This window comes from Notolabrus celidotus, chromosome 23 (genome assembly GCF_009762535.1).
Source record: "Notolabrus celidotus isolate fNotCel1 chromosome 23, fNotCel1.pri, whole genome shotgun sequence".
NCBI lineage: Eukaryota > Metazoa > Chordata > Actinopteri > Labriformes > Labridae > Notolabrus > Notolabrus celidotus.
In genome coordinates, this window is record NC_048294.1 from 16,505,749 (window position 1) to 16,533,552 (window position 27,804).

At 41.7% G+C, this 27,804-nt stretch overlaps 2 protein-coding genes and 1 long non-coding RNA gene across 4 annotated transcripts in view; 1 reads left to right on the top strand and 2 right to left on the bottom strand.

Annotated features, from left to right (window-relative positions):
* Positions 1 to 2,774: 2,774 nt before the first annotated feature.
* On the top strand, positions 2,775 to 6,127 carry LOC117807830 (piggyBac transposable element-derived protein 4-like). Its single transcript, XM_034677236.1, has 3 exons — positions 2,775 to 3,142; positions 3,881 to 5,196; positions 5,407 to 6,127. The coding sequence occupies exons 2-3, from the start codon at positions 3,955 to 3,957 to the stop codon at positions 5,830 to 5,832; spliced, it is 1,668 nt and encodes a 555-aa protein (XP_034533127.1). The 5' UTR covers positions 2,775 to 3,142; positions 3,881 to 3,954; the 3' UTR covers positions 5,833 to 6,127.
* Positions 6,128 to 6,314: 187 nt separating this feature from the next.
* Positions 6,315 to 7,770, bottom strand: LOC117807448. Its single transcript, XR_004629972.1, has 3 exons — positions 7,487 to 7,770; positions 6,861 to 7,027; positions 6,315 to 6,617 (listed from the first exon to the last, which is right to left on the bottom strand). It is a non-coding gene; the product is annotated as an uncharacterized LOC117807448 (long non-coding RNA).
* A 1,782-nt stretch (positions 7,771 to 9,552) lies between these two features.
* The window catches only part of dennd4c (DENN/MADD domain containing 4C), a 49,322-nt gene continuing 31,070 nt past the window's right edge, over positions 9,553 to 27,804 (bottom strand). Inside the window, exons 6-34 of one of the 2 annotated variants that reach the window (XM_034676236.1) lie at positions 26,430 to 26,671; positions 26,277 to 26,343; positions 26,117 to 26,175; positions 24,917 to 25,061; positions 22,836 to 23,011; positions 22,594 to 22,694; positions 20,854 to 21,078; positions 20,236 to 20,381; positions 19,977 to 20,015; positions 19,540 to 19,670; positions 19,314 to 19,446; positions 19,007 to 19,213; positions 18,796 to 18,924; positions 18,536 to 18,683; positions 18,301 to 18,447; positions 16,546 to 16,665; positions 16,312 to 16,443; positions 15,131 to 16,221; positions 14,815 to 15,007; positions 14,636 to 14,733; positions 14,349 to 14,524; positions 14,082 to 14,240; positions 13,778 to 13,976; positions 13,485 to 13,595; positions 13,231 to 13,368; positions 13,037 to 13,154; positions 11,720 to 11,876; positions 11,556 to 11,620; positions 9,553 to 11,438 (exon numbers count right to left, since the gene is read on the bottom strand). In XM_034676236.1, the coding sequence (XP_034532127.1) occupies positions 11,302 to 11,438; positions 11,556 to 11,620; positions 11,720 to 11,876; positions 13,037 to 13,154; positions 13,231 to 13,368; positions 13,485 to 13,595; positions 13,778 to 13,976; positions 14,082 to 14,240; positions 14,349 to 14,524; positions 14,636 to 14,733; positions 14,815 to 15,007; positions 15,131 to 16,221; positions 16,312 to 16,443; positions 16,546 to 16,665; positions 18,301 to 18,447; positions 18,536 to 18,683; positions 18,796 to 18,924; positions 19,007 to 19,213; positions 19,314 to 19,446; positions 19,540 to 19,670; positions 19,977 to 20,015; positions 20,236 to 20,381; positions 20,854 to 21,078; positions 22,594 to 22,694; positions 22,836 to 23,011; positions 24,917 to 25,061; positions 26,117 to 26,175; positions 26,277 to 26,343; positions 26,430 to 26,671 (4,989 nt within the window). In that variant the 3' untranslated portion in view covers positions 9,553 to 11,301. The remainder of the gene's footprint in view (positions 11,439 to 11,555; positions 11,621 to 11,719; positions 11,877 to 13,036; positions 13,155 to 13,230; positions 13,369 to 13,484; positions 13,596 to 13,777; positions 13,977 to 14,081; positions 14,241 to 14,348; positions 14,525 to 14,635; positions 14,734 to 14,814; positions 15,008 to 15,130; positions 16,222 to 16,311; positions 16,444 to 16,545; positions 16,666 to 18,300; positions 18,448 to 18,535; positions 18,684 to 18,795; positions 18,925 to 19,006; positions 19,214 to 19,313; positions 19,447 to 19,539; positions 19,671 to 19,976; positions 20,016 to 20,235; positions 20,382 to 20,853; positions 21,079 to 22,593; positions 22,695 to 22,835; positions 23,012 to 24,916; positions 25,062 to 26,116; positions 26,176 to 26,276; positions 26,344 to 26,429; positions 26,672 to 27,804) is intronic. The other variant, XM_034676237.1, reaches the window with a different exon arrangement.

The window sequence follows — 27,804 nt, forward strand, 5'->3', positions numbered from 1 at the left end:
TCCATGCGCCAACCGGGCGCGGTGATGAGGCTTTCTAACAACGCTTTGGCAAGGCGGAAGGATACATTAAGATAGTCACTTCTTTTTAATAAAAACGTGCACTTTGTATTCAAGTAGAAACTACGGAAGAGGATTATACGGAAGAGGATTATGGCCACTGAACAAAAAAAAAAAAATTAAGGTCAAAATTTTTTTTTTACTTATTATTCTGAGAAAAAAGTCAGAATTCTGACTTTAATCTCAGAGTTCTGACTTTATTCTCAGAATTCTGACTTTAATCTCAGAGTTCTGACTTTAATCTCAGAGTTCAGACTTTATTCTCAGAATAATAATTTTTAAAAAAAATGTGACCTTACATTTTCTTTTTTTCAATGGCCCTAATCCTCTTCCGTAAGAAACTATCAGGTCAGGTTGATTTTGGTCTTTTTTCTGCATTTTGTTGACGATAAATGAAAGAGAAAAAACAATCAAATTCTTAAGCGGGGTTTTTAAAGGTTGACTTATTGTATTTCTTTCCAGGATGTGAGTGTAACAGTGATAAATATTTTATAAAAGTAAAACGTAGAAAAGGTATATTCCTATGTGCCATATCTGAAAATACCTGCAAATTGTTCTGATTTTTTAATTGGACGGTAAATAAGCTAACTGGAGAAAAAACATCACATATTATATTTTATAGCCAAGCAGAAAAATGTGTGAGCACAGACATGCACTAGGATTTTGAGTTTTTTTTTTTCTTTTGTGTTTTCTGAATTGCCGCTGTGTTTTCTGATTTGCTATAGTGTTTTCTGAGTTCCCGTTGTGATCATAGACTTTAAATAAAAATGGACAGCGTTGCTCCGCCTCTTCCCGTTGTACGGTTCTGAAGCCATAAAATCCCGCTCCTGGGCACAGCCATTGTGCAGCCAGAGCCTGTGAAGCCACTGTAACGAGCTCCGCCCTACAGCGTAGCGTCATAAGACGCTGTGTGTCCTTTGAAGTTTCTCTCTACGGCGGCTGTGAATCAAAGGAAACCCAGAAGTAAAACCCCGTTTTTTAAACTCTAATAACTAACGAAAAAGAAACTTTTCAGGAAAAAAGAGGCCTTGAACACAAAACAATCAAATACTAACTACATATCACCACAGCATACGGATATGAGAAACATTCGTACGACGTGTATTTATTTTTTAAAGTTTGACTGCTCCCCCATTCAAATGAATGGGGGAGACAGATTTTTTGACCTATACTGCAGCCCGCCACCAGGGAGCAGACACTCTGCTGAAAGCTTCACCACCAGCCGAGGGAACTTCTCCCTTGGTTGTGATTTGCGCTTCAGGGCCACCGTAGCAAGCACTGATCTGAGCACAGGAGGGCAGGGCAGCATAACACTGTGTCAGCATACATGTCTGTTCCAAATGTAAAGTCATACTCAAAATTTTGGACAGTTATAATATACATTATATTGACTTTACTGCATATTCATTTTCATAATATTCATTGTTAAAGCTGCAGTGAGGAACTTTTGGTTTTTATCGATTCTAACGCCCCCTTGCGGACAGTGATTCCTCTTATCTCTTGTTCTGTACATGCAAAATTAGTGTATTCAGATAACAACCTCACCCTGCTGTCTTTTAACTTTTAGATCTATCACACAATGTGATTATTTGCCATGAAAACAGCCAAAAATGGTGTTTCTAATGCCAGACTTCAATCATCTGTTCTGACACCTTCCCCCTCAGAGTGGTTTCAGGCTTTAAAAATGACAACAGAGAAGGTATCAGTGTTGTTGTGGATGGGGTTTTTTGTTTTTGAGGGTCATAAAGAGGCATCAGTATCAGTTTCAGTCTGTTTCCCAGCCATTTAAAAACTCCTCATAGTGCCTTTAAGATGGGACCACTCATTTTTTGTGTAGCTCCAATCTGAATCACAAATATTTTCACTGTCAACAATGATTTTTATTTACAGTCTATGGATAAGATCATTTCGTTGCAGCTTTTTACAGAATATCTAAAGCACAAATTATCCATCCATAAAAAGAAAGAAAATGGATACATAGCCTACTGTTTGTTCGCACACATGCATACTATAGGCTACTTGCATTGAAATGTGGTCAAAAAGACAAAAACACGGACCCCCAGGGTATGTCTTCCAGTTTTCCCATCATTCCTCAAATATGGTTTTCTGAAGCGTCAGCATTTTCCATTCTGAAATTCATTTGATGTGTATATTTTTTTTTGAATGGCTCGTTTTATTATGGAGAATGCTTTTCAGTGAGGTCACTTCCTGAAGACTCTCTTCTGCAGAGCCCCAGCCCAGAGCCCCTAGACTTTTTTACAGTCTATGGCTGTTTCCGAAATCGCCTACTATACTAGCAGTACGTACTGATATGTCCAAAATTCAGTATGTAGTAAGTAGTATGTGAACAAGAGCAAAATCTGCAGTATGCCAAAACTCCCCGGATGTCTACTGATTCGGGAAAATATCGGTGTGCATATATATATATATGAATATATATATATATAACGAATATATATATATATGCATATATAAAATATCGGTGTGCATCGGACCAGTCTTCCTCGCGTACTGTTTCCCATAATGCACAGCGCTCGTTGTGCTTTTTCTTTTTCCTCATTTTTTGACGGGAGGAAATCCGTTTTTGGGTGCTGTGAAAGTTATCAAATTACATATAAACCACTTCCTAACTTTTGAAATCATAAATGGATGCTAAATAAGCTTTTTATTTATCGGCTTCGCCGTTGTTTACTTCCGCTTTCCGAAACCGGAAATCCAGCGAAGTCTGGCTCAACATCTTTTTACAGTCTATGCTCAACATGCTGCATGACAGATCGGACAGAACAGTCATACTACATACTAAATTCAAATGCAGTATGTAGTAGGCAATACCTACTGCCTACTACATTAGTAAGTAGTATGTAGCAGGCCGTTTCGGAAACAGCCTATGGCCCCAGCGAATAGACCATTTCTGTTGTCCTCGGTCGGTCAGCGATCAGTTCGAGGGGGTAGTTGGCGTTAACTGATGCAAAAACAATCAAAGCGATACTGGAAGGTTTCATCCGTGCAGCTTTGATCACCACGTTTACTGTTTTCGAGCAGGCTCCTCGTGCGATCCGCTGCATCCCTCCCTCTTTCTTCGAAGGTATGAATGAAGGGGCTCTGTTGTTATTCTGACATTGTTTTTTTAAAAGGGTATGCCAGATGTTATTATTTTGCTGCCGTCTATTTTCCCATATGTTTATATTTCATGCTGTGGAGCTGAATGCTGCTGTTATCTGCTGTGATTTAACTTTGTTTGCTTATGTAACACAGAAATACCCTCTGGGCAAGAAAACACACTTTTAAAGTAACCACACGATCAGAGTCATGTAGAAATGCATTTTATTTCTTGTTGTGTTTTGTGTCAAAACTCGGGTAATAATAGTGTTGTTGTGGCAAACATGCGTCTAGTCAGTCAGCCAGAGACCCTGCAGAGGAAATGTGTGCACGTGGGAGCCCAGTTGCATGAAGCAGTTGTACTAAATACTGTATTTTGAACAGTGTCGGTGTGAGAAGAGACCCTACTCCAGTTGGCAAGGGAGCACCAGCCCATGTCTCATCCTTCATCTGTAGGACCCAACGCAGAGAGTTTTAGTAGCAAGACAGAGAGCCAGGCCAGACGGTTCAGACATTTTAACTCAGTGTAGTGTGTGTGTGTTGACTTTGAAATAGAAGTTCAAAGTCCATTCTTCTTTGTCTCCTTATCATATGCACCCTACACAAATGTACACACAGGTCCACACACACACACAAATATAGACTAACTCCTGTAATAACAGAACAGTGAAATAAAGATGCAGCTGCAATGCAAAAATAACAAACTCTGGTTTTGTTTCCACAGGTGCTGCAGCAGAAACATCAATAAGTACATGCAGCTTGGATAACTACTAAAAAGAAAGAGCTCTACTTCCGCTTATGATGGATTCATCACCGGTAAGAGATGAAACAGCAGAGGAAACGGAGGATGAAGAAATTGAGGAGGCGTCAGACATAGATGATGATGCTGAGGATGCGGAATTCAAGATTAATTCTGACACATCAGACTCCGACAGCATGGAAGAGATGGAGGAGCAGGAGGGGACAGATGAGACTGAAGACTGGATTTCCAAGAGTGGGCTTTCCTGGTCCCCTTCTCATGAGGAGACATTGGAGTACTTCCCTGCGCCCACTGGTCTGGCCCCAGGGCCAACTCGCTACGCCATTTCTCAGATCAGCACCCTCAAATCCGCCTTTGACCTGTTTCTGACGGATGATATGCTGCAGCTCGTACTCAAAAGGACAAACCTACATGGAAGAGAGTTCACCAAGGGTTGGAAGGACATTGATCTCGTAGACCTTGAAGCATACATCGGATTGCTCCTCCTCGCCGGTGTGTACCGCTCCCGCAGTGAAAACGTGAAAAGCCTGTGGGATGACCAAACCGGGCGAGCAATCTTCCGGGCCACAATGTCATGCGGTATGTTCAGCCTCATCGGGCAAAACATTCGATTTGATCGCAAGGCTGAGAGGGCAGAGAAGAGCGACGACAAGTTGGCTGCTATTCGGGAGCTATGGGACCAGTGGACCGATCGCCTCCCATTGCTTTTCAACCCCAGCCGTGACATCTGTATAGATGAGCAACTTGTGCCTTTCAAAGGCCACTGCAGGTTTCGACAGTACATGCCAAAAAAGCCAGGCAAATATGGCATTAAAATCTGGGTGGCCTGCGATGTTCCAACAAATTACGTCTGGAGGATGCAGGTGTATTTGGGCAAAGCGGCCGGAGACGCACCTGAGGTTGGCCAAGGGAAGCGGGTGGTCATAGACTTGACCAAGGGGCTCCGGGGCCACACCGTCACCTGTGATAATTTTTTCACATCACACGCCCTGGCTCAGGAGCTGCTGAAAAGGAAAATGGCCCTTGTCGGGACCATCCGAAGCAACAAGCCGGAGCTTCCCCCACAACTGCTCCGGATTAAGAAGCGTGCAGTCTTGTCCTCCCTCTTTGCCTTTACCAAGAACACCACTTTTGTGTCCTACGTCCCCAAGCGGGGGAAAAATGTGACCCTGCTCAGCACTAAGCATCGGAGGCCAGTGGTAAACAGAGATGACAAGAAAAAGCCGGAGATCATCACTGACTACAACAGCTGTAAGGGGGCTGTCGACACCCTGGATAAGGTGTGTGCCATTACACATCAATTACTGGCATATTCTAATAGAAACAGTAGTGAATTGGTGTGCTTGCATTTATTTAAAGAAATATGTTTGCTGTTGATTTACGCTGTCATTCATTTTTCTTTATTTAAAGAATGAATCATTTATTTGTGCATGAAGAGGAAGAGATTTTGTATTCAGTCATTCATTCTTTTGTTGTTGTTTCTGCTGCAGCTTGTCGGCACATACAGCTGCCACAGGAAGACCCGTCGTTGGCCGCTTGCGATGTTTTTCAACATCCTTGATGTCTCCGCATGCAACGCATATGTGCTGTGGACTGCAGTGGATCCTACATGGTTTAAAACTAAAAGTGTCAGGAGAAGGGTGTTTCTTGAAGAGCTGGGGAAATCTCTTGTGAACCCTCAGATCGCCCGGAGAACAACCGTTCCCCGCTCACCATTTGCTGCTGCTATAGTGAAAGCTGCCAGGACAGTGCCAGAAACAGATGACAGTGGCCCAGAAGGACCCAGCCCAAAAAAGAGGAAGGTGTGCTTTTGTTGCATCAAAAAGAAAAGAAAAGTTTACAACGTCTGCTGCAAATGTGAGAAGCACATCTGCAGGGAGCACATGTCCACTATTTGCCTCTCCTGCTGCCCCTGAACAGCTTCTCACACATCGATACATGTCCACAGACAAATATATAAGATTAGATAAGACTGTATTGATCCCCAGGGGGAAATCTGGTTGATGCAGCAACACAGATATAGTAGCATGTAGTAGTAGTACAAGAATTAGTGAAGAAAAAAAAAAGTAGAAAAAAAGCTCACACACATATATATACACATATATACACACTCCTTTTCTGTCTTGCTCTACCTCTTTGTCTTTTACTCACTAAGTTTAGTTTAAGTTGAAAATTTTGAAATGTGTTGAATAAAAAATATTCTTTATCAAAGTGTTTTCTTTTTTTTTTTGCTCGCTCTTTTGTTGAACAAAAACTTAAATAATAATACCTTTATTATTATTTATTTTTTTACTTGCACAACTACTTTATTTTGATGTAATAAACTGCCATGTTTATAATTTATACTTATTTTTTTATAAAATAGGTTGTTTTAATTGATTTACTTATAAAAGTAATCTTGTAATTGTTGCCTTGAATTATTTAATGGATAAAAAAACATGCATACCAAGCCTTAAGAACACAGTAACAGACTGAGTGTACTGAGTGTGACAAACTTCACACTCTTTGCACTTTTTCTTGATTTCGGAGCACGGAGGCAAAGAGAGTTTCACAACTCCCTTTGAGCATGTGAGGAAGTTCCTGAACCCACCAGCACAGAAGACGAAGAGGAATGACACAACAACTTCCTCTGTGGGGGCCAGGACGGAGGGACACGGCCTGGGCTGGTGTCAGTGTTAGTATCAGGGTCAGGAGTCCTGCCCTGAAAGACAAGTCATGAATTAGTTTGGACATTACTTTATAACCTTTGCATTTCTTTTTATTCTGAAATCTGTCCTAAACACTGGTATTAACAATTAAATCTTAAATATGATAATATAAAAGATAAATAATGATCAATATAATCAATGTTTTGTCAAAGGAACTTTTGCTAAACAACATTTTATGTCACTGCTAGTTAGTGATAGACTTGTCAGTGTAGGGATAGTTTACTGAGCCGACTCACAGAAAGGAGACCAACTCCCTTCAGCCTGTCCAATGGTTACCAACTCCCTCCAGCTGGTCTAGTGGTCATCCATCCTTCACATCATGTCTGGAGTAAACACATCCTCTGTCACGGTGGTAATCCTGGATGTAGAGTCCCTGTCCTCATCTTGTCTTCTTCTATGGGGCCTTGATGCAGTATGCAAAACAAACACAAAAACAACATAACAGAACGATTAAAACAAATATTAAATCCACTCTTCTGAAAATGTGATTTTTTTTTTAGTTAGTAATTGTAAATTTAAGCACTCTGTTTGTTGCAGTCACCTACACTTAATTCAAATACAGTTTAATGCAACAAGGTCTTTTATTTACCTGACCCTGGGGTCAAAACTTGCTGGACATTTCTGCCACAGCATCACTATAACACAGTGAGTGTGATGACAAACCTCTGAACTGTAACAGAAGTGACATTAAAATAAGCTGCAAAACATTTCTTAGTGAATCAATAACAGTACACGTACCACTTAAGGAACAAGCATGGAGGCCTGCTGTCGTCAGTGTGTGAATGTGTGTGTTACAGAGAGATAATAGTGCCACATAATGCATTTCATGCTGTTGTCCTGTGCATTACCACGTGTTACAAACCGGAAGATGTTTAGGGAGATGAAGGGAGTAACAATATTGAAAAACCCAGGTAGAAATGGTCTCTAAGGGACTTGTGGAATTAGGACCAGAGTTTATTCCAAAGAAATCACGTAAAGAAACAACTTAAACCAGCGTCACGCTGTGAGCCACTAAGGTAACACGAAGAGAAACCAAATTGCTGCAGGCTCCACTGCCATTGGAGGCCTGCAAGGTTCACGCACTGAACCACGTCACCACAGGTCACCACAGGTCACCACAGGTCCAAACAGGTCCACACAGGTCCACACAGGCTCAAGGAGAGGGAAGGAATGAGAGAGAGACCACAGCACTCTGCTCCTTCATATAGCCACCCACTCAATCAGCTGATCAACAACACCTGACACACCTCCACAGCAGAGGAGAAGCCTGCAGAAAGAGAGAACAGACAGACAGCACATACACACACAGGACACGTAACACCACGCAAAGGATATATAAATCAGCTGAAAACCAGCGTAAAGACAGAGGTAAAAACTGGCCCAGGTTCCAGATGTGACCTATATGATCCTAAAGGTTTCTGGAGCTTAAATCGAGTCAGACCAGACCCAAAGGTTTTATATTCTGGACGAAATTACAAAAATGTTCAATAAAAAAATCTGCAACTGAAAGTAAGAAAATTAGGTAATTTGAATTAAGGGCATGTTTAAAGATATTCTTGTTGATTGATTTAACTACGAAAAGTTTTTGGGTTTGTTGCATTGATTCAGGTCAATACCATGGTCAATGTATACAATCTCAGGACCCCAATCAACAGAGGGGATCATGTTCTGACTTGCTTACGTAAGAAGCTAGCTTGGATTTCCATCGTCTCCAGAGTGCACAACAAAAACATATTTTAGCTTGTAATTGAGCCCTTTCTCAAACTTTTTTCACAAAAAATTCAATGCAAATGTGGATTCACTTGATGCCTTAAAATTAAAATAACACTATTTCACCGAGATTTGATAACCCCCACACCCAGGGTAGAAACAAATATTTTAAAAGGAGAAAATATTAAGTTAAATTATTTTTGTTCACCTCATGTGTGCTCTAAAGAAGTCTCCAAACTAGACATAAATGATCTCTATTAATAAAAAGTTAAAACTTAAAATAGTTTTCTGGAGCATTGTGTTATTACAGTCCAAAATTAAGATCGTGACAAAAATAATTGGTAAAGTCAGACTAAGCAGCCTCCACCGTTATCCACCAATCATATGTGATATTTTAGACAGTTAATGGTAACACACTAAAGTTGGGGTTGGTAGTCAGATTTAGATACACTTTTTGTTATACTAGTTAACATGATCTTTATATTCCGATGGCAATCAATACATAATGTGTTCCTAAAAAAGTTGCTATCTACAGCCGGAGTAAACCTGGGAAAACACCAACCAATCACTGCCATCAGGAGTCAAATTATGAAACCAATCAAATCCTGTCCTGCCGTTCTGCCCGCCTCCTGCGCCTACATTTCATGTTTGTTTGTGCTTTTAACTTTCACTATGATAATGTTTTGGTGTTTTCTTACCGCTGAGTGAGACATGAGTTGACGTAGTGCAAAACACAAATGATGTGCTGAGGTCCGGTTTTGAATCAGTCATAATCATATGGCTGCGAATCAGCGGCGCTCGTGCATGTGAGTGGGGGTGTTGTTTTGGAGGAGGGGAGGAGGGGTTAGACAGAGTCCTGAGGAAATGCTACATTCAAATTCATGCTAGTTTTCAATGACTACCAACCTTAACTTTAAATAACATGAATTAATGTTAATGAAAACTACTAAATGTACCCATAAAGACCTTTCATGACAAAAGCCTGCCTCAGAGGATGAAACAAAAAGTGACAAGTAAATGTAAAACCAAAAGAATTCCTGTTTCCTGAAACCTTCCCAAATGTACCCTACCAGAAAAGTCTGAAAAATCTCCTAGATTGAAGTTAACTTGTTGACCTTTGACCCTATGACTTGCAGTGGAGAAATCAAAGGTGAAGAGAAGGTATGACACTGAACAATATAGATCGTCAACAGAGGAAACAAAGCAAGACACATTTTGTTATCAATCATTTCACAAACTCTTTTATTGCAGCGCACTTTTGTGTAGACATTCAGTTCCTTCCACAGGACGGTAAGAGATCACTTAATCTATTGTTAAAGAACAGTCTCTTCTGTACATCCTCCGTCATAGAGAGGTGAAATTTACAAAGTCAGTACAGGGAGGAGAAAGATTTACGGGGAAAAGGGGGATTGTTAGTCATACAAATGCTAAGGTACTACACTGTCTGCAATCAGAATGTCAATAATACAAAAATAAATAATTGAGCATTTCTTTTTGTTTTGGAGAAAAACAACTGTCTCATGATAATATTTTGTAAAGGTCTCAATTCGTTCTCCTCCTGGGTTTAGGTCAGGTTTTAATCTATGCAGTGCAAATTGAATATTTCACAATATCATCGTTTCTGTACAAGGCACTCTCCCAACTCTACAATAAGATCAACTATCAGGCGTTCTATCTACACCCATTTCCCAACAGTTCATTGCAGCTGCTTTTTTCCTGTCTGTTTCAGCATTAAGTGGAATGTCACGTTGTATAATGAACACAGTGTCAGCAGTACTGAAGTAGCCCTTTGCAATATAAAGCTCTAATTGCTACTACTTTTATCCAAAGCTACATAGTGTAAACCATAAAAGCAATCCTTTCCACAAAACATAAAAAAAATCGTACTGCTTCAGTCTATGCTAGAGTAGGAAGTAGCCCCGGTATATGTAAGTGACAGATCTAATTGACTATTACAATAAGTCATGTTAGCTGAACAAGTACACTTTGTTACTGTTAAAAAAAGCAGATATTAAAAACAGAAGTAGGACTGATAGCTCCATCACAAAGGCTGGCTTTCCCTGCAAGAGATCATGTGTCTAGTGTTTACATGTGGGCATGCCTCTACACCACACTCTCCGTCCGAATGGCTTCTTCTAAAATCAGTTCAGTGTTATTGAAAGGATTTATAATATTTCTTTAAGACCTTATTTGAATGAAAGGGCATCTGGAATGTTGCTGAACCTTTTTTTTAGTGATAGATGATTACAGATTGTCTAAATTACCCAGATTTACTTCTCCTGCTTCCAATTCCTATTTACACAGACAGAGAGAGAGCGCCCCGCTCTGAACCTGCACATCTATAGTGAAGCAAAAGGAAACATTCATTAAGACTTAGAGCACACAAAAACAGCCAATGCATCAAGACTTGCTGCGACCCCCTCCCTCCCCTAGTAACCCATATGTACAAAGGGACAGGTTAAGTTGCTTTTTGGAAAATGCACAAAGGGACAGTCAGGGTCTGTGTGTGCTCTCAAACAACTTAGACTGATCTAATCCTGGGTTCATTAGCACTTTTAGTGTAAAAAGGCAAAAAGGTGAAGATAGAGAACTGACTGTTTTTACACATAAACTTAGACACACTCATATAACTACACCATCGAGGCAGTCAATACATTCTGTACAGCAATTTATCTCTCTATACACCATCATTAAAGAAACACGGGCCTAATAGTCCCAAAAGATTCACTACAGCTTTCCAACCCTTTTACACAACCAGTCCGTCTTAACAGAGGGGTTTGGTGAGCCAGTAAAAGGCAACAGGTTGTAAAAAAAAGCAGAAAATGAGCTTCTTCTAAGACAAGGGGATGAAATAGTACCATGTTTGGGTGATTGGAAGTGTTTCATTTCTAAATCATTTCCCCAGCCAACTCTCCTTCCCTCTTGCTGTTACATCTGACAGCACAGAGTTCCCATCCATGTTGGAGATCAGATGATGGGGGCCCCAAAGCATTTCAGGCACCACTGCACACTGGGAATGGGGGGTCGATCGATGCAGTGCAAGGACTTGAGCTGCTCGGCGCTCAGTTCATCGTAAGCCAGGCGGTACTCCCTGTCGAAGGCCTCTGCAGGGTGTTCAATTGGACAATGTGCAACTTTCATTTCACAACACTCAAGGCTTTTGAAATTGAATGTCACAGTGTGGTGTAACAGGAGGAGTTTCCTTTGCGACAATCACTCACCTACGTCGATGTTTTCCCTTCCCAAGGCAACGAGTGAGAGGAACAATATTTCTCTATAGATGCTCCTGGAAGTGAGACATTAAACAGAAATGAGGCGTTGAAAAAATTTAAGTTTTTCATTAAAAAAAAAGAAGTAAATAGTGTTTTAAGACAGGCTCAACAACCTTTGCCGTTTGACCCCCTCTGGACGCCGTTTGATCTCTCGGATCAACAGGTTGATCGGCCCGTAGACGTCATTGGTCTGGATGTTGCGAACTATCGTGTTGAGGAGGGTACGAATCTCCTGGTGATCTGTCGGAGCCAGCGTCCCCTTCTTCTCCACTAGAAAACAGAAGCAATGCAACAATGCTGGTTATTCAAAAAGTAATAATGAAAGTAAAAATCATTTTATACTTGAGTGATATGGGACAAACACCCAATAGAGGCTCTCCATACTGAATTCTGTAGAAGAATTCTACATGTTCAAAGAAAAACTCCAAATAATGCCTGCCGAGCAGAATTGGGACGTTTGCCATTACTGTTAAACATTCAGTCCCCTTAGTCAGCTGGTGAGGAAGCTAATCAGCCAGACTCCCATCAGCACTGATCCAAAACTCAACAAAATTAAACTCATCATGAAGCACTCCAAAGATCTGTATTTAGAACACTGGAGAAACCAAACAAAGACCCAAAGTAGAATGAATTGTTATTTGACCCTAAACCGTGATTCTAAATTGTCTGAATATCTGTACAGTGTCAGAGATACAAAACAAAGATGTATCCTGACCAAATACAGGCTGAGTGACCACCAGCTAGCTGTAGAGACAGGGAGACACAGGCAGACATGGCTGCCCAGAGAGGAGCGTGTATGTGCTCACTGCTCTACAGGGGACGTAGAGACAGAGATGCACTCCCTCCTCCACTGCAGCAAGTTCTCTTTACTAAGAGATTCCCACTACAGGGAAATTACTAAAATGGTACCAAACTTCCCAACATTAACACCAGAAGAGAAACTGTCAGTTCTCCTGAGGGAAGGGTCAGTAGCTCCTCAGGCTGTGACAGGCAGACACATATTTAGCAGCCAGAGGGACGCACCATCCCATAATATCTGATTTTAGGTGAAGGTTTTATGAGCATACTGCATCAAGTGAGGACATTAAGATATGCTGTATGGGTGACGACAGCATTGTTCATTAATGCGTATAAAATATGTAATGAATATATATGTAATGTATGTGTATAAATCGTATGTGCTTTGGCAACCACATGTCTTTGTTCATGCCAATAAAGCAAATTTAATTGAAATGAAAATTGATATAATCCACAGCAAACACATAGGGTTTACTGATGACTGTCTCCCTCTAGAGGCAGAACTTGTTCAAGTTTTCTGCTCATGCTCTTGTAGCATGGTCTGATTGTGCGTTGTTTGTTATGGTGTTAAAACATGTCTCATACTACTATAACGGCAGATGAAGGAGATGTGTGTCTGTGTGTCCACTCACTAAATGTCCTCCAGAGCAGGTACAGAGGCTCTCCCTGATCCTGGTGCAGGTTGATGTTGTCCCACAGAAGCTGGATGTAAACCTGCTTACTGTCCTGTGAGAGTGATGTCAGGGGCAGCTGCAGAGACAAGCACAGACAGATGAAGCAGAGTGAAAACAGATAGAGACTGATGATATGACAGTCAGTGTCTAACCTGTACTCCTTTGTTGCAGTGTTCAGACGTGAGGATGAGGCCAGGTAAGTGACTGGGCAGGTCCAGGCGACGGAAATACCACACCAGGTTCCAGAAGATGATGGGATGCTGGCTCAGGAATTTGTGGGTGTATATGACCTGGTAGGTGAAGGAAGAGAAGTTGGACTGAATAAGGAGGAAATCTCTCAGGGGGGGTGACGTTACATTCTGAAGAGCTGTGTGGAAGACATTATGTGTGTATGTGAGTTCTTTACCTGATCTCCCTCATTCTCTAACAGGGTCTCCAGCTCTTTACGCAGCACCAAGGGACTGAGGTACGGGACGGATACAGGCTTCGGGTTTGGCCGTTTGGTCCCCATGCCATCCTGAGATATCAAACACACACACATCATTTTCACTCCACCCCAGTTTGTAGCCCTGTCAGCATGAGTGTCCTATAACATGTAATAATATGAAACAACAGAAGCGACTAGGGAGGATGACCCACTTCAATCCTTTAATCAAATAAACGTGTATATCTAGAGTCCTGACTGTAGAGAATACTGACCGACACCTCTTGCAGACTGCAGGGCAGACTGGTAGTGGACACACCATGTCCAGGTCTCTGGGAGTAGTCCAGGCCCTGCAGCGGCCCGCCAACACTGTTGCTGCGAGTCAGTGATGTCCCACTGCATTTCGGCTGCTTCCCCGCAGCCTGGTGCTCCAGGAGACCCAGAGGGTCACACTGCACAGGCTCTGGAATCAAACTACAAACACAACAAAGGAGACTCTGAAACTTCTTGAACTCTGATCTTAAACTTTATCTATCTGAGCTCGAGTGTGTGTTTGACAAGGAGTGAAAAGGTTTGTACCTCTTATGTGTTCCAGATCGACTATCTGGACTCTCCTTAGGTTCCTCCTCGGGGGAACTGATAAGGTCTGGTGTCTTGATATCAGCTGAGCTGCTGGCTGTAGGCTGGGCACTGGTGCTGTGGATGCTGTCTCCTGAAGCACTGGGATTCATGTAGAACCTGAAAGAGAAAATTGTGAATATGTTGCTCTTTCAGTTATCCAGTTTATGTCATTCATTACTTTGATAACAGAAACAGGAAGACAACAGAAAGATGGCAGAATCCTACCCGGTCATTGTGCGCAAGTCATGAAACTCCACATGCAGTAAGGGAAGAAAGGCTGTGCGACAGAAAGGACAGTTGGTGTTCAGGTTGGAGTCATCAGCTGTCCAGCCAGCCATGATCTCCTCATCGTACACCAGAGCTTCACAAGAGCGGCACTGAGAGCAACTGGACATCAGCACCTGGCAGCAAGACAAACACAGCTTGAGTCAGAGCTAGAGGAGATGATCCACTGGAACATCCAGGGTGTAAATGCACAGCAGCAGCAAAGGTGTGAGTGCAGTATGTCTGACCTCGAGGGCACAGTTCTGGAAAATACTGGAGGAGGAGGCATGATGTGAGGAGCCCTGCTCAGAGTCTGGACCTCTTCCTACCCGTCCTGGAGTTGGATCTGCCAGCAGAGACAAATACTAAGTTTAAAACTGACCCCAGCTGACCCTGTGGATATTGCCACAACAGAACGAGTGCTTACGTGTCTGATGTGTCCCTCGGCCTGTGTCGCTGCTGCCACTGCTGCTCCCCAGGCTGGTGCAGCTCTGGTTCAGGCCGTTTGCCACCAACCCTGGGATGATTCCTCTCTCAGGACTGTCGTCCACTTCATGGTCAGCCAACATGTTTTCATCCAGACGAGTCGGGAAGCCGCCTCCTCCCTGAGCGTTTTCATCCTGAATTATGCCGTTAAAAAAAAAAAATTTAAGCAAGGAAATGTTACACAAAGACTAAAAGTTTCATGAAATCAAGGAGAAAGTGTGTTTGAAGATCTGGAGTTATCCTTCAATGACACTGACCTCGTCATCAGAGTAGGAGTACGCTGAAGCGACTGCCCCCCACACTTTGCTGGCCACATTAGCCGCCTGCTTCATGCTGGACCTGAGTACGTCAATCTTAGGCCCAGACAAGAGGTTGTCCATCTTGATGCCTGAAATGGAGTTGATGACAGAGCCCAAAGACCCTCCCTGGGAGGACTTAACCAGTGCCGTCAGCGAGGCTGATCTAGGTCCCGGGCTTCCCGCAGCGCTTGCAGGAGTTTTTGTCTTTACTGCAAAAGTCTTGGAGCGAGTGACGGTGTTGGGGCTGCGTTTGGGTGTATCCCCCGGGGAGCCTGTTGGAGTTTTGATAGGAGGCACTGGAAGGCTGGACCTGCGTTCCAGAGACGGTTTGGGCTGTGGGGGATCAGCAGAGTCTTCCTGAGCCTGTTGGAGCTCCATGCTGGAGGACTTCACACCCAGGGGGCTCCTCAGGCTCATGTACATTTCAATCTCCTCGGCCAGGTTGCGAGACACCACAGCAGGCACGGAGCGCACCGGCTCCTGGCTGGTGACGGAGGCTGATTCTTCGCTCTCAGTTACCAGGAGGGAAAGTGGGTCAGCTCCAGCCTTCACGTCTTCCCTCTCCAATGCCGCTCCTTTGAGAATAGACTCGTCCTCAAGTGTCTCAGTGTGTTTCCTCTCTCGTTTCTCCACTTTGACCTCAGTCCGCTCTGACTCACTATCTTCTTCTTTCCTTTCTGCTGCTGCTTCAGTTCCCTCTTCCTCATGCAGCTTCCCCAGTATGAGTCCCTGATCCTCTTCAGGCTCTTCCTCCAGGTCTTTGAAAAGTGCTTTGGACACGCTATTAGGAGGTGGACTTTGGCCTGCACAGAGTGCAGCAGCCAGAATTCGTGCATCAGCACCCATCTGACTGGCCATGTGATCAACGCCCTTTTCTAGTAGCATCCCAGCGCGGCTTTCAGCGCTGAAGCTACAGCTGCGCTCTGCAAAGGACTTCTGCCGCTGCTGTTGAGGCTGGTTTGCTGAATCCCCTGATGCCATTGGGGCATCGTCACCTGGGAGAGACACGCTATCAGTCTTGCTTTGCCTCCTGAAGAGCTTCCCTGTGCCTGCAGAATGTGGATAAACATCATCACAGGTGTCCTTGTTGGATTTGTAATAGTTTAATGTACTGATTTCTGTCTGTTTTTTCTCCTCACCTGTTTCCCTGCCAGCATCAAAGCTCCCTGTGGACAGCTTCACAATACTGGGGACAGATGAGAGCGCCTCAACAGGACTTGGAGGCTCTGTCACCGCTACAGCACTGTCCACCGAGCCAGCAATGTCGCCTCCTGGTTGAGAAAGTACATAGTTAACAGATTGTACATAGTACACAAGGAGGACAGTCAAGCTTTACATGCAGAACCAAAGGAACAATGGTTTGCTTTTCTTACCATTGTGTTGTGCTTTGGAATTGTTTCTCTCCACAGCAGGAAGCAGGGCTGAACGTGAAGGCTCTGCCAGCTCCTGGTGTAACTCATCCTTTGAGCCGTAGCCTTGATCAGACTGCCTTCCTGTGGTGTGCAAAAATCACATACCATGCCTTTACATTTTTCAGTACGGATAAGGTTTAGAGTTTAAAACATAATTTATAAAGTTGTCTTCTTACAACATAGGCCCTCCTTTTAGAGCTTTATTCTTATACTCATAGTAACATATTACTCCCTTCTTCATAGCTAAGACATGCAGTGAGCATACAGACAGGATTGGATAAAAGGTTTGACCTGAAATGTTTTAATCATCATGTTGTACATCTGTTTCAGATTTCCCAAAATTTGAAAAAAATAAAGAGTCATTAAATACGGTCATGGTGCATTAAGAAAATATTTTTTTAAATGTGAAAAAGTGAAACCAAGAAAAAAATTATATTTACCAAAAACACATTTGTTTTACAAAGTCAAGGCTTTCTTGACTCAACTCTCTTAATAACACATGGAGACAAAAAACAATGTAAACATGGGTTTACATGAGGTTACCTTCACTGTTACTAAATCTGGACTGGTTTTTAAGGCCCTCTTTTAACTCTGTAGACCCTCCCACCAGACTTTATCTATAGCATCATTCTTTTTTTTTAAACTTTGTTTATTTATTTATTTATTTTCATTAAACATAGAAAAAACACAACACAGAACATTCCTTGAAAACATCACAGAAAATGTATGACAGTGTGAGGAAAAAGAAAAGAAAACAAAGAGAAAGAAAACACATTGGGGCCTAGAAAGCTGAATACAACTAAAAAGTAAAAAATAATGAAGTAAGTGGATAGTTAAGACATTATAGCACAATGCACAGTTCCCTTTAGTTAAATAGATATGTTGCTATAGGTAGCCATCTTTTCACAAAGACATCAGACCATAATTGTAATTGAGCAGTTAAAGCCTCCATTCCATACACCTCCCTCAGCTTCTGTTTCCACTGTACCACTGTAGATGGCTGTGAATTCATCCATTTTATTGTCACCATTTTCCTAGCACTCATCAAGAGAATATGTAACAGGTACTCTTGGTCTCTGGTGTACTTGTCTTCAGGGGTTAGATCGAAAAGAAACTGGCTTGGGGTGAATAGTAAATCAATTCCCAGAACTTTATCTATCTCGCTCTTTACCCCTTTCCATAGCATCATTAATACAAACATATTACTTCTTTCCAGTTTACATTCAGATATCAAACTATATCAAAATATATTTACGAAAACTATTTTGGGATTTCTGAATGCAAACAATCAGATTTAGTTTGCTGTTCATAAATCCCAAACTGACAACTAACTATACAGAAATGAGACCCCTTGGTTTTCATAACCCAAACAAGCAGGACAGAGAGAGAAGGCATATAGCGCAATGCACCTTCAGCAGGTGGGTGGAATAAAGCTGCTGTAAATGTACGCTTCGGTTCAGGAACAGAAATTTAAATGTGCATCCTGGGTTGTGTTATAGAAATGGAGGAGTAAAGAAGAATGATTGTTTACTAGCTGGTTATTGACGTTTGTGGGGAGAAGTTTGGAGTGTTTAAATGTGTGTCATGTGCAAACTGATGGAGCCGCTCCTTTATATACAATATTGAAACACTTTAACGTTGTAGTAATTGATGTCACTACATCAATTGATTTTATACTTCCCTTCTGCAAACAAAGTAACTGAATAGGAAGAGTACCTGTGCTGCAGTGGTTGTCTGTGGTGTCCTCCAGGCTGTGGCTGTGGGCAAACAGGTTGTGTTCCTCACCGTTAACCTCACTTGAACTGTCAGCACTCCCATGACTCAAACGGTCAACGTCAGTGACTGCTGACCCTTCCTTTTCGTCTGGAATCAGGACACACAGTTCAAAGCAAGTGAGAAACAGGGGAACAGAACGGAGCAGATGTGCACGTGCTGTACATTCTGTACTCACCTGTGGTGCTAAGTGTGGCTCCCTTCTTGGAAGATGTTCGGTCTTGAACTTGCTTGAACTGTGCAACTCCACGGAGCACATTACGAACCTTCGTCCACATGAAGAGGCCACTTCGGTTTCTGCTCGGCCACGGGCTCTCTAAGACGGCCTGCAGAGGAAACAGACTGAACAGTGAGGACATGCTAAAAAAAGGTGCGGAGATTCCAGTCTTTGAAATAAAGCATAGATGTCCTCTAGGAACATAAAAAGCTGTGACAGACCTTGTTGTAGTATCCATATGTGATGGCATTCGGGTGAACTCCAGCTTTCTTCATCTCAACCAGGACTCTCACAGCCATAACAGGAAGACCCCACACACCACAGAGCTGCATCACCACTCTGTAACACACCTGAGAGCCAGAGAGATGAAAACATGAAGCACTGCAATGTCAAATCAGGAGGTAAAATCAAAACAAACTGGTGCTCTCATACCTCATCCAACACCTCCACCTCAGTGGTCCTCATCTTCAGCAGGATGTTGTATGCCTGTTGCATGGCGCGGCTTTTGGACTTTGCAAGTTGCACAGCTGCAGGCAGGCAGATGAACCACTGGCTGTAGCAGTGACTGTATAGACACCGGGCCCACTGAGGAGGGTTGGAGTAGAACCGCTTAGCCATCTTGTATGCTAGCTTGATCTCCTGTTGGGACAGAGGAGAGTTGAATCATTTTTTAAAGCATGTGTTAGGAGTTAGTGAGTGCTTTTGCAGAGTGGGATTGTGTGCAGGAGTATGTACACACCTGCTTTGTCCTTTTAGCTAGCAGTGCAGGGCTGCTGGACAGACTAGCCCCTGCTGTTCTGCTGGTAATGGCTGGCCGTAACTCTTTAGGACGGTCAAACAGCCCCATGTGCAGCCTTGGGAAACTTTTATAGCTGGAGGATGAACAAAAAGCCTTTGTTATACTTTTTTCTGCTTTCCCACGCCTACAAACACAGTTTTAATAAGTGAAAGTTAAAAAGACTTACGTGTATTTAGCGGCAGGTTCAGATCCATCAACAACTTGAGGTTCAGGGGGCATCACAAAGACAGTGTGCTCGCTCTTCTGGGACTCGTCCAGCTCTAGCAGCCGTGTGTCCTCAGATGACTCCCCTTCAACCTGCAGTGAGGATTTCATTCAGCCAGGTCTTAGTGATTCTGACAACTATGAGCGGAGTTTTATTAAAAGCACACACTGCAGGCCTTTCACTTTCTGATGAGAAAGCTAACAACTACACATCGAAATCAGTAAAACGTGCACATTGAGGTGTTGTTGGGAAATTAGGATAGAAGAAAAGCAGGAAGTGTGCATGCTCCATAATGAAACCATTTGACAAAAAGGAGAAAGGGTTCATATATTCACATTAATGTGACAATCCTAAAGAACCAAGGTGAGGAGAAATCTGATTTCTGAGTAAGTGATTACCTTGGTGCCCTTGTCCGTGATTTTATCAGAGGGAAAAAGCTGCAAGAGGAGGAAATAGAGCAAAGGGAAGAGAATGAATCAGAGGAAATGTCAGCTTCCTTGGTTCCCCAGCAGGCCAGTGTTATTTTGCTAATGAAACAACATAAAACAAAGGCTCATTCATGGAAGGAATCCTCAGGTGGAAGTGGAAAAACCATAACACCAGTGTGTGCGGCGGTGTACACATCTGAGACCAGCCTGACGCCGCGTATGTAATCACCTTCTCCACGCAGTCGTCGAAAAATGCCAGGCCAGTGTCCTTGTCACTGACAAAGGTGCACTCCTCGATGAAGCGTATGAATATCTGAGTCTTGGTGAGCTGGGAGTAGAACTTCTGGTGTGCACGGTCTCTGCTTTTCAGGAAACCTGCAGGAGAGGAGAGAGAGACTCTGAAATCCACGTTTCTGGCGTTTCTTGTGTTGACTTAATCGATACAAAAAGGACTGTTATGATAAAGAAGCCTTTTCTTTGGCTCAGTATCCAAAATTGATCTGCAGATGAGACCAATTTCCCAGCAACAGGCATTAGCGAAGCCTTTTTTAGTAGAAGAAGTGCAAGATGATTAATTACTAAAAAACACTTAGACCGAGTGATGACTGTAATGCTCCTTAAAAAAGAAATGTCAATAGAATCAGTCATATTCATCAAGACTATAAATGATGTATAGGCTACAAACCCTGAAGGCCAATAACAATTATAGCTTCCATTGTATGAGGCAGCACTTAAACAAAATCATTACCTCCATGCTGACCTGGTTTCAAACACATGACTTCTATAGCCCCACTGCTTTTGCTGCTTCATGCACATTTGCAAAACAGGCTGTCAATCAATTATTTACCTTGGAGATCGTAAAGGGAGTCTGCAGCTGTGGCCTTCTCCGAGGGCGCCTGAGTGATGGGTTTGAGGTAGGAGCGGTAGCCCTTCAGGATGGAGGCCATAAATCGGAGGAAGGCCTCCTGGATTTCCATCTCCAGGGCCGTCTTCTTCTTGTGCCAGGTGAAGTCAGCCTCGATGGGGGTCATGTCCACTGCTGAGCTTTCTTGTGAAGTTTGGCGTACTGCAACTAAAAAAAAAAAAAAGATTAAAGATGGATTTCATCATTTTTGTGGGATACCAAAGTGGCCACACAGATATAATCATACACATTTCAACTATATATTTGATTAGCATTACATCTGTAGCAGGCCTAAAACTAACCAATGTTTAAAAATAGGCCTCAAGACAAGGATATTTTTTTAAAGGAGGGATTAAAAAGGATTGTGGAAAGATAAACAAAGTTTCACACTATTTCTTTCGATATTCAATCAACAAAAAGCCAAACAGACCTTACTTTTCTTCTTAACACTTGATGTATTTTAGTCATTTGAACATGTAATTGCTACATTTATTTTGCTCCATCTTTAACTCCATCTACCCCTTATCTGGCACACATTCATCCTTACCTTTTTACCTCATTAAGAAACATTGTAAAGATAGCATCAGCACAGAACTTGTGAATTTCAGAGCATCATATGCTTGCTAACATCGTTAGCTTCAGCTTGCTGGATTAAGCTTCAGCTTGCTGGATTAAGCTTCAGCTAAAGTTACAAAAGTTTTTAATGTGATGTTACAACAGTATGCAGTATAGTGTATAGAAGATTGAAGTTACCTGCATTGACTAATGAAATGTAATGGCAAAAGTAGGTTTAAAAGGTTTAATTAAGCAGCTAGCTATTTCATGCTAACAACATTTTCAGTTGAAGCTCCTGTGAGGATTTTTTTTAGTGGTTGTGAAATAAATTGAAATTGATGACACTCTTCATAGCACACAAAAGCAGTGGACCATCAGCTACATGAATGATTAATTGAAAATGATTGTATTGTAATTTTCAGTGCCTGTAACAGCTGCGAGGTGCCAGACCTGATTATTGACAGCATGCTGAAGATACAGCCCTACTCTACATGGTTGTCAGAGACTATTCACAATGAGTGATATATTTGAGCGTTTAGAGAAAACAAGGAGAGACTTTTTGGTCAGACAGATGAAATCAGCATCATCTTTGTCCACAGGGGGTACACTGGGACATTTAGCTGTGGGAAAAGTAAATAAAAGGCTCTTTCTAAAGCATACTGGGATTTGTCTTGTAGGACAACTATTCTGCGTGGGGTTAATGGCGTTAAAAACTACCACATGAAAACACTCAAACTTGTCGCTGATGGTCTCGTGTGTTTTTGTAGGTCATAAAGAGGCATCAATATTAGTTTTAAGTCTGTTTCATTACCAGCTAAAAACTCCTTACTGTGGCTTTAAACTAGCCTAACATGTGTTAGGTCTGTAGATGTGTTTTTTTAATTCAATACTATTGTTGAAAATGTTTTTACTTTCATTCCCTTCAACCCTTAATTCAATATATTTTTGAACTCAACTTTTGTGAGTTTCTATATACAACTAAAGGGAGGTTGGGACATTAAATTAAACACTAAAGTTTGCATTGAAGTTGTAACTATATGTGTTGTTGTGATATTTTCTTCATTCCCTATAAATTAATTTCCATCTCCTGAGAAAGAGACCAATTCAGACTTTAGATGTCATTTGTACCGGCGGCCAGCTGGTGGTGCAAGTTGCTCAGCGAGTTCATGAGACTCTTGCAGGGCTTCTTTGGGAGATTCTTCCAGTTGTTGTGTCTCTTCTCATCAGACCTGTAACACACACAGACCCACAAAGGTAGTTAGTTTGAAATAAGGTGAGAGCTATAAAAAATATTATCTGATATTGGCACTTAGTTTATCAATTATGTTGCATCAGATATTTGTTGAACAGTAAAGCAGCTTAAAGCATACAGGTAGATAGTGTTGGTGTCCAGATCTACACAGACAACATCTGGCGGGGGGTCGTAGAGGTCGAAGTAGCGCGAGTCCACACCCACGATAAATGGCAAAGGAGCGTTGAGGACTTGTGCTAAAGACAGCGGGCACAGGGGGATATAGGGACACTGCCACTGGAAGGGAAAGATCATCTATTGGAGACAAGAGAAAAACAATAGATTCAATCGGGATGAGAATCATGAACGTCACATAACATCTGGAGAGTATCGACAGCTGGCCCTACACTTACATTTTCTTCCTCCTCTTCATCATAACTGATTTATTGTGACGTTTGAAATGCATTTTTGGGATTTCTGAGGACATCATGAGTTTTAAAGGTCATGCAGCTTGAGGATCAATTTGAATGCTGATATGATCATGATCCACGCTATATCTTCTTCATGATAAAAAGTTCTCTTGAAACAGTTAAGCTCACTGAGGAGTCATGAAAGCTGTTCAAACGTCTTTCAAAGGTTTAGATATCATCATGCACGTGGACAGATCACATCTGAAACTTGTTTGTCACAGACTTTTCAATAATAAGGAAAGCAAGAAAAATGAACGGTGAAAATTACAGTGTGGCAGATTTCCATCGTGTTTATGTGCTGCGTGTAATGCTTTTAGGACATCTAATGATATAATAAATAATAAAATAATAAATCACAAGCTGTTAGTATTAAAGCACTGACATATATCTAATTTAGAGTGCCTTTTATGTTATGCACATTGATAAGGTAATGCTGTATTGGATTTTTTTTAAGTCAGTGGTGGAGTAAAGCAGGGTGGTGTATTATCTCCACTTGTATGTGAAGACTTGCCTTGGCAGCAGGATGATTATGAAAGAGGCTGTTATTGGACATCTCATGATTAAATCTTTAATGTATGAGTGTATGATCTAAATACATTTCCTCCCATCAAAGCTGGGTAATCCCAACAAGAGTGATGCAGAGATTAATAAATTAAATTAGGAATTTCTTGAGAACTACTTCAGTGAGGAAGCATTTAAGATATCAGCTGGGTGTTGTCTGTTCATGTGAGTTCATGCACAATAAATACACACTGTTTTTAATTTTGCCACATGAGCATCACATCTCTACTTCCATCTCTAATGGGGTCAGTAATGTGATGGTGTGGCTAACCGTATGTATACTATTGTAAGGAATGATGAAGCAGTAAAAATAATAAAGATAACTTCTTAGCACTATGTCCAAAATACTCTCAGTAAATATAAATGTTTCCCCCTCATGTTGCCATATTTGGATGTCCTAAGACTACCATCATTACAACTCGAAGCAGTTAGATGTTATAGCTTTCACTTCCTTATTGGCAAATGCTGTCTTCTTTTTCACTGGAAGTCTACCAAAACTCCCTCCAACACTCAATGGCTCAAGGATGTCATGTCTTTTCTAAAACTAGAGGAGATTACTAAGAGGCATGCTGGAAAGTTTTATGATAGGTGGCAATCCTTTCTATTCTTCTTTCTATCCTTTCTATTATTATTATTTAGATATTTTTAGGGAGATTTGTAATGTCCTTTTTTCTATGTTCTACTGTAATTATTTAGAATAGTCCCTCCTAATTAAATAAATAATAAGACCCAACACTATTTACTATGTATGTTAAGTTACACACAGAGAGAGAGAGAGAGTAGACCAAACATAACTGGCCGCATATAAAATGTAAAGGTTTGAAGTGTTTGCTGTGTGTTTTTGTTGATTGTTTCTGTTCTAGTTTTTGTTTTGTTTTAACTCTGTAAAGCACTTTGAATTGCTCTTTGTATGAATGGTGCTTTACAATTAAACTTGCCTTGCCTTGCCTAAAATTGAAAAAGGAAATTATGGCTTGTTTTATTTATTTATTTTTTACTCGACTCCTTGGGATGCACAATATTCTGTTATTATAGTCATTCACTATACATGCCTTTGCTTTTCTGATTCCCAACCTTCATCTGTCACTTGACATTTGCCATATTTATCAATAAAATTATTAATAAAAAAAAGGATAACTTCACAATGAATGTAATGAGAATGTCTGATTATGGCTCGCAGTGTACTCACAGCCACAACGGCCTCGGCCACTCCGGTGAGCACAGCGGGCCGCAGCGAGTGCAGCAGGATCTTGTTCTCCATCAGGACAAAGTGCAGCAGTGTGGCACAGTTCTCAGAGCCCAGATTCATCAGCAGAGTGCCGTAGTCCGCCCCGCTGACAGGGAGAGAGAGCACAGAGTGAGACGCTGATGAGTTCAGGCAGAGAACAGAATCAAAGGAGGGGAGACATTGGGCATGAAAGCAGTGTAGGGAAAAAAAACACAGAACTAATGAGGTAAACAAAAAGAGTTATGTAAGAGAGAAACAAGGGGATTAAAAAGGTTTGCAAACAATGAGAGATAATGAAGAGCCTAAAGGGAAACAAAGGTCTGTGGTATAAAAAAACTAACTTAATCATCCAAGTTTTTAATGTAAACAGACATCTCTTGAATTATCAAAATGTGGCAGTGATTCAACTGAGAATTAGGAAGTTCACTTGTTTCCAACATCATTAAGATATTTTTCATACAATGCTGCATAAAGTCTGATCCACTACCTGCAAATGTAGTTCCCCCAATGCTCCAGATGCCGTCATTTTTTGAGACTATTTTGGAACTTAACATGACCATGAAGACTCATAATTAATGTGAATCAAGCCTGATCCCCTTTTCTAATGTTCTCTTTTGATGATTTTGTCAAAGCTATGTCAGTCAGAAACTTCACAACTTCAGCTTCAACAAAGGCCTGATGTGACCGTTTTGTTTTCAAGGACACACAAAGCAGCTTTCATCAAAAAGTCAAAGCTTGAATTGTTCCTATCAAAAGCAAACACTGCAGATCGCAGCAATGAAGCAGTGGAAAAAAAGCTTGAAAGATGATGACACTGGTGGCTGTTTTAGAATGAGTTCTCCAGCTAGAGAAAATCAGCATGTATGAATTCCCTCTGCTTTTCTCAAAACAATACACTGCTGTTTTTATTTCAGCCTGTTCAGCTGTTTTTTACTCCAGTGGTCCTCAACCTTTTTGAGTCACAACCCCCCACAGAGACATGCTAGGTGTTTGAGGCTCCACCCCTCTGTTGCCTCAGTACAGCCTGTGTGTGAGTACCATGACGACATGAGCCAGAGCAGTCACCTGCAGCCACCATTACCCCCGCCCCCTCCACACACACAAACACAAATATATTAAGCTTTTATTACATTACTTAAAGCATCGTAAAGCTCATTGTACCTGAGAGGTAAGGGTGTACACACAGGCTGGGAGAGGATCAAGGTGTCATGTGCCGAGAGCTGAAAGTGATAAATGTCAACATTTGTATAAGGAACTTTGAGAATGCACATATACTTGACTGAGAAGTGCAGACAGTAGTAAGAGTGATAAAACATGTTACCTGGACTAATATTCTTGGCCTCTGAGGGGAAGGGAAGGACACATTGTGCATGAAGTGTGAGATGTGCCTGTTAAGAGAAATGCACAAAATAAACAATGTATTCAAATGATCAAAATGAGAGCTTTGTTGAATGCTGAATAAGCAGACTCTTACTTTTCAATGGGCAGTGGGTGTGGGCCTGAGACGGACAGCTTGTATAAAAACATGAGGAACTTGCGGAAGGACTCGAAGAAGGGCCAGCGGGAGAGCACGCAGATACATTTGTTGGTGTTTACAGGTCGGTTTGGGATCATCTTCTTCTCCACTGTGGAGAGCACACCCAGCTGGATCTTCTGCTTCTCACTCAACTGCTCCACTGGATACGGCTCGTAGAACTGAATGGCTGATCCATACACCTGCAACCAGAGACGAACAGATTACTTTGATCATTTTGTAATTTCTAATTATAGATTCCACATTTAGATTTAAAAGGTATCTGGATTTTTACTATGGGAAGTGTTCTGGTTTCAGTTTGTGGTGGTTATGCAATCCAAGTATTGAACAATCACATATAAGCAGGCTTTGATGTTCCCAGGAACAATGCTGAGCAAAAGCAGTAGGTACGCAATCCACCATAATGATACAGAATAGAATAGAATAGAATAGAATGTACTTTATTCATCTCCCAAGGGGGAAATTCAGGATCCTGGCTTCCAAAACATATTATTTCATTTCATAAACAGATACCTGCATGCAAATTCAGCCTGCAATTATTTCTCCAAAAAACTTTAACATGAGCAACAAATCTGCTTGATGCTGTCAGTAAATCGTGTTCAGTATTTTGGTTTCTGGACTCTTTGGAATGAATTCAGAAATGGTCGATCCAACTTTTGTTCAACAAAGAAGCATTTCAATGTTTGTTCTCCTGACAAAGCTCCCACTTTTACTTTCACTTTTTGAAAAACTGCATTGATGTTATCTCAGGAAATATATCCTATGAAAAACAGCTGACGTAAGCCAGAGAAAAGCCTCTGTGTAACTTACTATTTACAGTGAAACTGAGACTCATCAGGAACAGAAAAACTAGTGATGTAAATAAACAAGAAATGACCGTTTGTTTTATCATCTGTGTGTTTTACCATAGACAGTATAAAATATGGACGTAGTATCCATGACATCACCCATCTGTTTCCTGAAGAGCTGTTTTGAGGCCTATCGTCGGCGGTAGCCATGTTGCTTCTGTCGAGCGAGTGTGACGTAAAGAGGCGGATATTGAGCCTCCTAGCCAACAGCTACAGTGTTCCCGCCTGTCAATCAAGTCAGCTGTGCCTCTCATTGGAAGACTCGTAATCTCAATATCTTAGAAATTGCTGCGTTTGAAAAAATTCACCCCCCGTACAGTGTGTGCCGATCGAGAAATGAGCTCTCCAGACTACACTCGTCTTTTGTACCAGGCTGTAAACATGTTTATTTCTGTTGTAAAGATCGGCCTTTTCCCATTCATGTGTATGTGACTTCCGGTACTTCCGGAGCCAGCCTCAAGCGGATT

Coding starts and splice junctions, on each gene's coding strand:
- LOC117807830 (XM_034677236.1), top strand. CDS start 3,955: ATGATGGATTCATCACCGGTAAGAGATGAAACAGCAGAGGAAACGGAG. Junction 5,197..5,406: donor CTGTCGACACCCTGGATAAG/GTGTGTGCCATT, acceptor TTTCTGCTGCAG/CTTGTCGGCACATACAGCTG.